General features: G+C 30.8%; 1 protein-coding gene across 1 annotated transcript in view; it reads left to right on the forward strand.

Annotated features, from left to right (window-relative positions):
• Nucleotides 1–7,569: 7,569 nt before the first annotated feature.
• LOC149423746 (uncharacterized) overlaps nucleotides 7,570–14,159 on the forward strand; it is a 55,790-nt gene continuing 49,200 nt past the window's right edge. The window contains exons 1-2 of the mRNA XM_089632097.1: nucleotides 7,570–7,813; nucleotides 12,750–12,882. Coding sequence (XP_089488223.1) covers nucleotides 12,781–12,882 — 102 coding nt within the window. The 5' untranslated portion in view covers nucleotides 7,570–7,813; nucleotides 12,750–12,780. The remainder of the gene's footprint in view (nucleotides 7,814–12,749; nucleotides 12,883–14,159) is intronic.

The raw sequence follows: 14,159 nt of genomic DNA on the forward strand, positions 1-14,159 counted from the left end.
ATGTATCGTAATGGTCGCTTATAAATTGAAGCGATTTTTTATTGTCCGCAAATTCCGTTTCTATCTTGTTTAAAATCACTGTTTTCATTTCATCGAATTTTTCGTCTATGTAATTTATAATGTAATTCATATTTTCTGGGTTTTCAGTGTATGTTGAGTCGGTAGGCCGAAAGTTCTTACTAGAAGAAGGAGTGTAATTGGATTGTGATTGAGTTTTAGGATCCAATGTTTTACATTCTTTGCATTTCCAGTTGTCTCTGAGTGTTTTTGACAGTTTTTTTAATTTTTTCTGCGGTGCTATTTATGCAGGTGTAATGAAATGCATTTAAGCATATGCTGCATTTTATGCTCTTGTTTGGACTAATAATATTATCGCAACTATAGCAGTCCATTTTTGTAATTATTTACGTTTATTTTAATAATGTATTTATTTATTCAGTTTCTGTATATTTGTCTTGTATGCGAGGTTTCTTGATTTTATTGGAAAAATAAAAATATATGTTTCGCAAATTAGTTTGAAACAATTTATGTGTTTAGTTCCATCTGTTGACGAATAGCGGAAACGCATTAATTTATTTTATTTTTTGTTTATTCCTGTACGATTTTCTGCCCTCTATGGTCAAGTAGCGATAAACTGTACAATGTGTAGTTGTGGCGTTCAAATTTATTTATTTTCGTTTAAAATTTGTTAATTTTGTTCAAATTTAAAGTACTTTTCACTTCTGTGTACCGCACCACTGCGCAACATTAACTGATTTCGCTTAGTAGACTTTTTTATGCTTTATTTCACTGTTTTAATGTATGTAGACAGTCCGGCATTGGCAATTCAAAAATTACATTGACTGAAATTTCGTTGCTTCAACTTGTCATTTGACAACTTCTTCAACTCTGCAGCTACTTTATACTGATTAAATAAACTTTTTATACTGATTAAAATAAACTTTTTTCACTCAATTTCGCTATTTTAATACGGAGCAAAACACTACTCGACAACTGTCATTGACAACCATTGAAAACCATGAATTGAAAACAAGAATTATAATAAGCTCACGAATTGTAATTGACTGTTAATACATAGGAGTTTTGAAAAATGATGTGAAAATATTTGTGAAATATGTCATGCTTAGAAATTTAATAAGTTAGTTTTGTACGTTAGAAAGGAATCACGAAAGATGTCTAAATGTAGTAATTTAATGTTAATTAAGTGTTAATCTTAAGTGACCTACCAGGTAAGTATGATACTGAATATTATCTCCATATATAGTTAGTAATAACATACATTGCAGAAGTGTATTATATATTTGTACGGCACCCTTCAGGTGATTTTGCACAAAAACGGCGCTATGCAAATCATACAAATATTATTATTATTATATTATTAATATTATTCTCTCTACTATCCTTTTTCAAAGTACCTACTTATTAGAATCCGTGAAAAAAATAAGTTTGAGATTTTATTTAAAAGTTTAATTTTATTATGAAGCATTATACTAATAACAGACCTACGAAAATATGTTGATGTTTCAAATTTGTTATTCTGTACTTTATTGGAAAAGCTGTTATCTCGATCCAAGTGTGTAGAAATAAATATTATTCGACCGAGTACTTATTACAATGTGTTGTATTCCTGACCGATAACTTCTTAGGATGGCACATTAATGTTATCACCTCCAATGTTAAATAAAATACAGAAACTTTAAATAGCTAACATTTAGTTTTTAGTTTCCCGGATGATTTGTATTCAGACGGGTTAGTTATTTACGCATGAAAGTAGTCATGAATTGCTCGCACGTAGCAAAAACACACTTTACAAATAGCCCAAATGCCACAAAAACGAATTATGAATAGCGCACATGAAACAAAAACATGTTTTATTCCGGCGGTTCTTGAACTAGTATTACGGGGAATTCTCGAAAAATCATACTATGTACATATTCACCTTAAATAATATTCATCTGATTTTTTTTTAATGCGGGTGTTTCAATGTTTAATGGTCCGTCACATGTAATGGGTATCAAATTGACTAACATACCATCAAGAAAATCAACATGTAAGATGAGAGATATTTTTAAATAGATGTATTTGAATTTTAATTTCATTTTCGGGGATGAATGAATTAATGCAAATATTGGAAGTAGAATTAAATCACTTCCCGATATCCGATCGCGCTGAAACTCGGATAGAATAGTTGTCGATGACAATGCATTCTTCAACAATTTGGTGACAATCACGCATACAGTCTGAAATCGGATGACATTAGAGCTGTTAATATACGAAATAAATGTCGGTACTACCCATTAGGGATTTGGCTCAGTTGTTAGCGCGGGTGACTCTAGTCACTGGGGAGGTCCTCAGTCAAACCAAATTTTATTTAATTTTTAAATACATTTTAATAGTTCACAGCAGTCAATAGCCAGTCACTAGGGAGGAAGGCTCAATCCTCAGTCAAACAAAAAATGTATTTTAAAATATATCTGTTAATAAAAATAGATGGATAATAGTGAAAAAAACTTGGTTTTAGTGGTTGGTTTTTTTTAATATTAAGCCTTCCAAAAAATACAGAATATCTCTCTCCTTTTCCGCGGCACTACACGTGTATTTCCGCTTACCCAGCTACTACACAGCGCAGTGGAATAATACGCTAGTGAGGCAGAGATAGGGCCCGCCTCCGAGAGCCGCTGATTTCACGTAGTAGGAAGTGGGTGGGGAAGTCACACGGAACGAAAGATGACGTGGTGGTGCGTTATTCAGTTTGAGGCGCGTCTCAATCAATGAACACTTCCAAGTAGAACCAATCATTTACGATTACCTCTAGTGATACAGATTTGTTTCATTTTGTGATGGACGCGGCAGTGCCTACGGAGTAAGGCTATTGTTGGATTAATTTAGTAGGCTGAATTTGCAGTTGACAGGGTCTATCTTGTGGTTTTGTCTCACCCCATACACCGCTACTATTATGTATTCTGCATTTAATCCATATACGTAACTTTTTTGTCATTTACTTTTGTGCTTTGTGTTTGATTCGCTATTTTTTATGTTTAATATTGTTAAATATAGGTTATTTATTTATTTATTTATTAATCTTAAGTTAGCTCACATCTTCGTGTGTGCTAATAGTTTTATAAACATATAAACATGTACATTGTTTGGCAAACACAATCTTTCTTTAAATATTTCACTAAAGTCACAAAAAAAGAAACATTAATAATTGAGATAGACATATTTTCTTAATTCATTTTTGAACTTATTAATATTTTCTATCACAGCAATTTCCTTCGGGATTTTGTTATAGAGTTGAACGGCCTGGTACATCAGAGATTTTTGGGTGCTTGTTTTTTTTCTTGTTGGCAATCTAATTTGCTTAGAATTTCTCGTCCCGTGTCCGTGTATCTCGTTATTGTAATTTATTTTTCTTTTCAGTTCCTTAGACATCATCCCTAAGTTAATTTTATGTATAAAAATAAGTACATTCAAATACACAGTTTGCTTCACCGTCAAAATATTCAGCTCCTTTAACATGTCTCTTATCCGTGTGTATATGTTGCGCTTAAGTATTATTCGCATTGCTTTATTTTGCAGTATTTGCATTTTTTTCATTTTCTCTTTATTGCAGAGAAAAAGAATAGGTACTTGAACAGTAATTAAAGTGTGGTGATATAATTGTATTGTATATTATCTGGCATGTTTCTTTATTTACTTTGTTTCTGATTCTACCAAGAAATGATTTTTTTTTTGCAATTTTTTTAATTGTATAGTCTGCATTTTTTGAGAAGTTCAATTTTGAGTCTATAATAACACCTAGATATTTAATTTCTTCCACTTTTTTTATGATTTCTCCATTTATAGAAACCTTTGGTTCCTCGTGCGTATTTGTTCTGCCTATATGCATATGTTAAGTTAAAAGTAATCCTTATTTTAAGTTATTGTTAAATATAGGTTAGGTTTTAATTTAGTAGAATGAATTTGCAGTTGACAGGGTCTATCTTGTGGTTTTGTCTCACCCCATACACCGCTACTATTATATATTCTGCATTTAATCCATATACGTAACTTTTTTGTCATTTATTTTTGTGCTTTGTGTTTAATTCGCTATTTTTTATGTTTAATATTTGTCTCTCAGCATCCTGCTCTGCTCGGCTTATACGTATGGTCGGGTAGGGATTAAAATCCGACAGGTATAAAAATACTCGTAACTTCGTCAATTTTGCTCCAATCAACTTGAAATTCGGACACAATATTCTTAACATAATTAAAATTTATTTAAAATTAAAAAAAAAATGCAATTTTTTTTTTTAAACCCTAGCCCCCCCCTTAAGCATTTAAATATGTTAATTTTAGGCACCATGCCAGTTTTATGTACCTACTAAAAGAAAATAATGCTTGTCAGCTAATGATATGGAGTGTACGCCAAGACAATTTCGTGCGGGGTGTATCCACTCTGCCTACCCTGCGGGGAAATGGCTTGCGGTTTAGTAAGTTAGTTAGGTATTTTAATTTTGTAAATTATTACATTTAAATATCTCTATAATTTTAATTAATTGGTAACTAAGCGAACTGGTCACCAAGAAAATTATTTTATCGTGATCTTTTTTAAAACTTATGTTACGTATTATTAAAACTGTTTGAGGAGGGCTGTTTTAAATAACACCTAATATGGACTACCGAGTCCAACACATTAATTATGTTATGATGGCATTAATTCTAATGTCAAAAATCTAATGGGGTAAATAATAATATAATTCATGTTAAGGGCCATTTAAAAGGTTTTAATCGAACAAATGGATTTTACGATCATACAAATGTTTTAAATACTCAATCCTGGTATTGTTACATTTAAATAGGATTTTGGAACGAGTAGCTTTCGTAGGTATATATAATTCAAAGAGCTTAAGTAAATCAGGACTGTCTACACTACCATTTAAAACATTAAGGTACACTAGGTATACCTTATATTGTAGGTAATAGAAAATAAAATCGCTTGACAAACGGAGTCTAGAAACGTTCGATTTCATGCACCAAACTGGTTTTTATTTATTTTGTTAATATTTTTTAAGAAAGCAAAAAAGTTAATCAACTGTCACAGATAATCTTAGCTATAATAATGTATTTTTTAAAAGTTGTTTCCTTTACGCGTTCATATTCTATTGAAAAGATGTTTTTTTTTTTAGTTTACATTTATATTTTTTATTGAGTAATTTATTTATTTTTGTTGTTTGTTTTTGGGGTGTTATGCCGTGTAGCGCAACACGGCATAACACCCCAAAAACAAACAACAAAAATGCTTTTGGCCGTGAGAATCTAAAAACTTACCCAATTTATTTATTTATTTGTATTCTACTCAAACGAAACGATAGGAAAACCTTCAATTTATCTAAAGCATATTTTTTGGTATTCATAATGTTCACCAATTCGTTAGAGAGATTAATCAAAATATATATTTAGCATTATGCTTCGCCTTAAGTCGGATATAATTCTTGATCTGGAAGTTTTAATAAGTTTAATTCTTTCGTCAAGTAATTCTAGTCCATGCTTTCAATGGGAATACCGGGTAAAAAATATGTGTCTTAGGAATTTAAGTTGAATTTTTACGATTGAATTTGTATATGTATTTTAAAATGGGGGACCAGATTGACTAATTATATTCGACTTGGCTTCGAACTAAAGATGTATACAGAATTTTTAAGTTTGAAATATTCCTAAAACCTCTGGAATTTGCAAGAATGAAGCCAAGCATTTTCATTCCCTTATTATTAATTATAATAATAATAATAATGATTTATTGTCTTATTTTCTTATTAACACATAGATATAATGATATCCTCACTGGGATTTCCCGTGCTGAAGATGTCATTTACATATTATAATTTAATTATAAGAAATTAATATTACAACAAAGTATAATGTAGTATATATATATATTTTTTAAGTAATTTTAAAATAAGTAAGGTACTGTTTTTTGGTATAGTTCAGTTGATTCTGTTTTAGTCTGTGTTTGATTTCAGTAAATTTTCTATTTCAGATCTTCCTATGTTAAGTATCCAGCTTTTTATTTCAGATTTAAATGTTAAAGTGTTGAGGTTTTTGAGTGTGAGTGGTATTTTGTTGTAGAGTTTAATACTGTGATATAAGAAGCTTTTTTGCCCAAAAGTTGTATTTGTAATTATTTGTTGGATAAGTTTTTGATCATGAGATCTAGTGTTTATATTGTACGTGTTTGTTGTTATTTCTTGTGTTTTGTGTTTATGAATGTAAATGAGTATAGTTTTAGAATATAGTTGTTTAATAGACATGATGTTAAAATTGGTGAAGATTTCGTTAGTGCTAGTTCTTACAGGAACTTTCAGTATAATTTTCATTATGGCTTTTTGAGATTTAATAAGTGGATTTAGTATGTTTTTATTTGCACTGCCCCATCCGATAATACCGTATTCTAACAGTGATTGGCAGAGAGCCATGTAGATTTTGATTAAGTCTTTTTTAATGAGCACATTCCTGATAGTTTTGAAAAAATAACTTAGTTTTTTAATTTTATTATGTAAATAGCTAATGTGATTGGTCCATTTTAAATTTCCATCTATTTTTAGACCTAGATACGTTATATGGTCAACATTTTCTAATGAGGGACAATTACAATGCTCATTTAAGTGATGCGGGCTATGAATTTTCAAGTTATGGTTTATATTTATTATTGCGTTTATATGGAATAAAAGGTTTAATTCAGAGACGATAATTATGCCCAAGTCATTAATTTCTTTGACAACGATAAGGGTTGAGTTGTTATGTTCATATGGATAAATAATTGGTTGACTTATTTTGTAAAATCTTATTGAATGGCACGTAAGAAAAAGTTTGTTAAGAGTACACCAATTAAGTTAACTGTTTAAGTTGTTTTAAAATAATATATAATGTACATCGTCGGTTAAGGGCGACATTAAATAATTATGACAAATTATCATTGAAAAATGAACAATAATAAATGAAAATGAAAGAAAACTTGGTAATTTAAAACTCAATTTGGCAGAAAATGTTCCAAAGCTACTTCGCCTTTTGCTGTTGTCGCACAAATATTTTATAATATTACCATTATTATATTTTTTCAAAAAGCCATTTTCGATCTACTACTGAATAAAGACCTCCCAAGGCTTCTTCCAATATTCTTGTTTTGGCGGATTTTTTTTAACACCTGACATTTAAAAACAAAGAAATTGTTTACCATGCATATTTTTTTCACCAAAAAAAATCGCTGCGTGATTTTTTTTTTTAACTTCTTAAGAATTAACTGTTCCATTTTTACATTTTTTCGAAAGAGCGTGTACTTGGTAAGATGAAACATGCAAATTTTACTTTTAATCCAAAGTTTTAGATAAAAAGCTAATTTGTGTTAATTTACATTTCGTAAGGGAACTTCCGAATAGAACACATGCTCAAATTTTCATATATTCCGTTGAAGAGTGATACGGTCGTGATTTTTCTTTTATAACCAATACAGTTAAAAGCTCTACAGCGCATGTGTATTTGAGAGCTTTTGGGTGAAGGAATTCCGACTGTACCTCAGTTTGGCTCAAAGCTCCTGCGAACGAGCCCGTATACACAAACTTATTATTATTACCATCTACGCCAAATGTTACGTCTCGTAACCCATTCTGTTTTCAAACAGATTTGAAATATTTAACTTGTATATTAAACCTGAGTGAATTTATCAAATAAAAAAATCTGATTTTATGTTATAAAAATGAAATATTTGTTAAAATCAGTTTTTGTTTTGTATTTTAATACAACGATCATATTGGAAGAACAACCTGTGTAAATTAAGGTAAGAAATTTAATTTTTAATAGTAATAAAGTGTTAATTTATTTGCTATAATGCTTTTGTAGGGATAGAGAGTTCTAAAATCTGATTCTAAGTTTATAATTATTTTTTTTTAATTTTTAATGTGTATCTATTTATCTAGATGGTTTTATTAAGTTATTATATCATTTTTGTAGTTTTATTGAGTTAAAAATGATTCGTGTAACTTTGATTCTTGCCATCAACCCGACAACGGAAAAAATTAAACATTTTTACGCGTAAAATGTAAATCCATAATAACAATTCTTAGTTCCTTGTGGTACACGACTTATCAAAATTATATACACGTAATTTTTCCCTAATCGAACATTGTGTATAGAAATGATGAAAAATTATAATATATTTATGTAATTAAATAGCTAATTACCACATAGTTCTTCGATTATTATTTTTGCCATGTCGTAATAATATTAAAAATAATCAGCTAAGATCGAATCCATTACAAATCATAATCAAATGGAGCCAATAAATTAATTACTTTAAGAGGAAGCTTCAAGCCATGTATTTATTATTTTTGTGCCTTATGTCGTCACGAATATAGGTAATATGCACAAACATCGATTGGCACACGCAGTCTAAAGACACTCGTAACTAAGCGCAATTAGTTTTTTTTTTTTTCTAATTTCATAATAAAGAAAAATGTTAATCAAGAATCACGTATTATCTTAGCCATTACACTGTATTTTTTTAAATTTCTTCTTATATCCGTTCACATATCTCCAAATACATTTTTAGTAGTTTACTCTTATATTTTTAGTGCTTTTCTATTATATTTTTAGTAGTTTACTCTTATATTTTTAGTGCTTTTCTATTATATTTTTAGTAGTTTACTCTTATATTTTTAGTGGTTAGTGGTTTACTCTTATATTTTTGGTGATTTACTCTTATATTTTTGGTGGTGTACTCCTAAATTTTTAGTGTCTTACTCTTATATTTTTAGTGGTTTAGTCTTATATTTTTAGTGGCTTACTCTTATATTTTTGGTGGTTTACTCTTATATTTTAGTGGCTCACTCCTATATTTTTTGTGTTTTTCTCTTATATTTTTAGTGGTTTACTCTTATATTTTTAGTGATTTACTCCTATATTTTTAGTGGTATACTCTTAAATTTTTAGTGGTTTACTCGTATATTTTAGTGGTTTACTGTTTTTTTTTATTTGTTTACACTTATATTTTTTTGTGGTTTAGGTACTCTTATATTTTTCATAAACTTTTTTTTTTTTTGATTCAACTCAAGAGTTAAGGAAAAGTTTAAATTTATCCAAGGCATATTTAGTATTCATAATGTAAATGGATTCGTAGTAAAGGTGAATCTAAAATAGCGATTTAACGTTAAGTTTCGCTGTAAGCAAACAGTTTTCTTAACTCATGTTGGTACTTCCTTTTATTTATTTTTAAAAATTGTCTAGGATATTTTTCACCAAGTAAACCTTTGTTAATTATGAAGACTTACAACATACCAATTGATTCAATATACAACTCTGCCATGGGTTATTCTAGAAATTGCAACCTATAAAGTACATCCTAGAAACTACATCCTAGAAACTACCATCCTAGAAACTACCATTCTAGAAACTACCATATAGAAACTACATGACCCACAAAGCTATTCGAAGTCTGAAGTTTTCTTTGTGAAGTTAGTAAGTCCCAAGCAATTCGAACACCTGGTTCACTTCTAATGTAGTCGTAAATCGATTCTGTTTGTAAAATTTTGAACTTGAAGGAATATTAAATGTCGTACGAAATTTCAGAACAAGTATTGATAGTTGCTACGGATAAGGTGAACCATTATCTTCTCTTTTCTGTGGGCATTTGAGGCGAACAAAATTACATTATGGTATGTCGTTTAAATACCTACCATAATGTAAAATTTTAATGTCACTGTAATAATCAACTCTCTAAACACAAATTAGAGTATGAAGGCAATGGTTTACACACATAAGCCTACGTCAAAATCTGGAGGTCACAAGGCTCATAAAAAAAGATAAACAAAAAATGGTTGAATTATATAAAATAATATAAAATTCACATCACACAATAAAAAACGGAAGCATACAGATACAAAGAATATTAGATTAGAAGGCATCGATTAAAAAACGGATGCAAACAAATATAAAGGATATTAGACTAGAAGGCATCGATTAAAAAACGGAGGCAAACGAATATAAAGGATATTAGATAAGAAGGCATCGATTAAAAAACGGAGGCAAACAAATATACAAGATATTAGATTAGAAGGCATCGATCAAAAAACCGAATGCATACAAATACAAAATATTATAAGGCATCGATTAAAAAATGGAGGCATACAAATACAAAGGATATTAGATTAGAAGGCATCGATTAAAAAAGATAATTACACACAACAGATGAGGATAATAATGTAACACAATAGTATTATAAAATTCATGACGATAATTCATAACGACGATAAAAAAGTGAATACCGCATAACAACAGCTCCCAACCGTCTGGAGTTATTGAGACTATGGCATCCCCAATAGGGGTATGTTGGGAGGCTTGTGAGGCTGAAGATGAACTGGGGAAGGGAAGGAAATGGGGAGGAGGAAGGTGGGGAAGTAGTTGGCTATTCAGATCTGGTCACCAAACATTTCAATTCAAATGAATTTAGTGGTCTTGAGAACAAAAACGAACTTGTCAAAATTCAAGATCTATTATATTCTAAATGTGGCCCAGGAAGACTCTATTTGTTTTCGTTTCTCAAACATTCCATTTCTAATTATTCATAATCGGGTTGTTGATAAGCGAAAGCTTATTCTTTAAAATTGTTATGAATCCCACAAAAAGTTACTGGAAATTAAAAAATTTTAAGAATAGATTTCCAGTGACCATTGCAGACATGATTGTTGACTAGGGATCATTAACAATAATACTACAAGTAGGATTAACTTCGTAATTGCTAAAAAGGCTTTTCGTACTTCATCAGATAATTCAAACAAAAAATGTGGTATTCAAAGGCAAAGTGTTTGTTATTAATATATTTGCAAACAATTACGATCAAATATAATTCGCATAAATATTTTCGTTTAGCTTAAAAAGAAACAGGAGAAATGAGTATCTGCTTTATTTATTCCCCGGTAAACAAAACTCGGAATGTTTGTTTTTCGATCTAATTTATACATTTGATATGTTGGTATGTTTATGAAACTGTTGGTTTAATTTAAACATTTGATTTGTAGGTAGGTATATGAAACTGTTTGTTTAATTTAAACTTTTGATATGTAGGTTGGTACATGAAACTGTTTGTTTAATTTGAAATATTTCAAAACGATGTTGGTTTAAATTGTTCCAATAATTGATGTTCGATGTGAATTTTGTAAAACACTCAGCCAAAGTAAATGTTTACCGAAAGAGCAGACAACAACAGACAGGCTTGTTTCACAGCTCAGTTTTATCTAACAAACAAAAATAATTCTTCAGTTTACAAATAAAACAAGCCCTGAATAAGAATAACAAATAAAAATATTTACAAAACTATCTTGATCAACAATGTTTTCTTTTTAATATTTTCGTATAAGGCCTTTCTTCCACAGGGATACCCAAGTATCCAATACTCAAGTTGTATCCTCACTTCGCTAAAAACTTGTTGCGCACGGTCCGTAACGATGTTACTGAAATCACGAGACCCGCGTCACGTCAGCTCCAATCATTGTTGCTTTCTCGAAACGTCAAATCTAGAATCCTCACATAACCTCACGCACCGTTCTAGGTAACAATGTTCCTGATAACATTTTTCCTTGTCAAAAGTTTCCAATTGGAAAAAAGTTGTAAGTCAATATATTGGCAGCCAGTAAGCAGACTGAGTATGTCGAAATGAATAGCAATAATGTTAAAAAAATTGTAAAAATTTAGGATAGCTGGCAAGGCTTAATAAGATTTTTTTAGTAAAAAAACTTTTGTTTTAACTTAATTACTATAAAAGGTAACTATCTGAATTTGGGAAGTTTTTAAATTTGACAGTCTAATTGTGAAGTATGTAAAATGACAATTGCATGGGATGACAACTGGAAATAAAATTAGGGTTTTAATGCAAGTTTTTAATATTTTAAAACCTAACTTAACTTAACTTAACCTAACCTATCCTATCCTTACCTGATCTAACCCAACCTAACATATACTAACGTAACCCAACCTAACCTAACCTAAGATATACTAAATTAACCTAATCTATACTAACCTAACCTAATATATCCTAACCTAACCTAATCAGTGACCTAACCTAACCCAATCTTTAAAAATTAAAGTTCCGCCGAAATAGTACCTACCTTATTTGCATAGAGTAAATGGTAATCTCTCATCTAAATGGTAACATATCTTCTAGCCACTCGTATAGTATCGGGAATACCAACATAAGAATATGTCATCAACAGAAATTATTTTGGCTGTCATCCCATACAATCCCATAATCCCACGGAAGATGGGTCTTACATGACTCGTGGATGAATAAAAGCACAACTACAAAATAATATTACCCTTAAAATGTAAGTAGAAGAAAGAAAGGTTAAAACATAAAGGTAGGCTATTTTGAATTCGCTATACTGGTCAATAGGTACATGTTTTATATCGGCCGCCATCGGGTCGATTGTCTTGTTATTCTACAGAAAAAAATTGACTTCTCGTACAGCACGCACAAATATGTTGTATTTATAAGCGAAATTTTTAATAAATAAGAGGAAAAAGTGGATGAAAACGAATGTTTGATTGTGAAATTTTGTAGATGTAAAAAGTTTTATTAAATTTATGTATTTTGAAAAGCGATCAAATTCGGTTAGACTGAAATATTATTTGCATTACCATTTCTAGAGAAGTATACTGGAGTCGAGCCTTTTTTAGAATACTCAAACCAATTTCCAGAATAATAATTTGATTTGTTTTTACAGGCGGGATGTAGCAGAAGGCAATAGGAAGGCCATGAAGTCAGCAGTATTGTACCCTTACGGCGCGCTGAAAGCCGGGGGCTGCTGCCGGCTGCACGCCAAGCATGCCGCTTACTGTAGTGCCCTCTATACTCTGGTAAGTATCCTTTGTACCCTCTGACTCTAATGGTCTGTAGGAAGGCTACGAAGTCAGCAGTGCTCTACTCTTAAAGTGCACTGCAATGGAGGGGGCTTTTGCCGGCTGCATTCCAAGCATGCCGCTTACTGTAGTGCCTTCTATACTCTGGTAATGGTCCTCTGTACCCACTGACTCTAATGGTCTGTAATGGTAGGAAGGCCATAAAGTCAGCAGTGCTCTACTCTTACAGTGCGCTGCAAGGGAGAGTGCTGCTTCCAGATGCAAATCAAGCATGTCGCTTACTGTAGTGACCTCTGTACCCTGGTAAGTGTCCTCTGTATTCACTATTAATCATAAAATGGTAATGCTTAACAAAGTTGATTGGCAGTTTACAACAAGATTCTTTTGAAATTACCATTTAATTTAATTTGGTGAGATATTTGAGGGAAAAACGAAGACTTTTTAAACAGAATAACACTAGTTTGGTTAATACAGTACTTTTAATCGATTTAAAAAACTTTTTCTGTTTCCAATATTACAAGACTAACTGGCTGTAGGAAGGTAAAAATATATAAAAGCCAAGTCTTACCTAGTACCATCATAATTTGTTCAAAAATCAAAACATGTCAGATACATGGAAAATGCATAAAAATACCATCTGCTCCGATGATGGAAGCTAAAAGATCGAAACGTAGCTTCAAGACGGCTAAAAATCCTTATTTACTGCGGAATTTGTTAAAAATAATAGTAGTACCTGTCTCCTATAAAAATGTTTCCTTTACCACCAGACAGCAGAAAAATACCAACATTGAGTAGATATAACGTTTTTAATAAATCGATTGAGCAGTGCACCGGAAATTAATATCGTTGTACCAGGAGGTTGTTTGTATCCTGTAACACTGAAACGTTCTGGTCAAGCTTCTAATAAAATCTCTGGCCGGGCAGTCGAGCAGAAAGCCGATATATTAAAAAAGTGAATCGTGTCATTTAATACATTGATAAATGATTTAAAAATATATAATATTAATTCGATAACAATAATGAATAATAATCTATCTATAAAATTAGGTATGTACAGACGTTTTTTCGATTTCACTGTTTTGGGTTATGCAATAAAAGAAAGTATAAACCACTAATATTTGTAAAACTTTGGACATTCACCACCAGAATGTATTATGCACAACGGTCTATTAATTATTGTAGGCGATTTCTCACCAGACCGTAGTGAGTTTTGCCAAATACCCTATAATATTAATTATATCTCCAACTTCTGACATTTCCCATACATTCTGATA

This window comes from Hesperophylax consimilis, chromosome 5 (genome assembly GCF_061612785.1).
Source record: "Hesperophylax consimilis isolate HC1 chromosome 5, BYU_Hcon_1.0, whole genome shotgun sequence".
In the NCBI taxonomy this organism is placed as follows: Eukaryota; Metazoa; Arthropoda; class Insecta; order Trichoptera; family Limnephilidae; genus Hesperophylax; species Hesperophylax consimilis.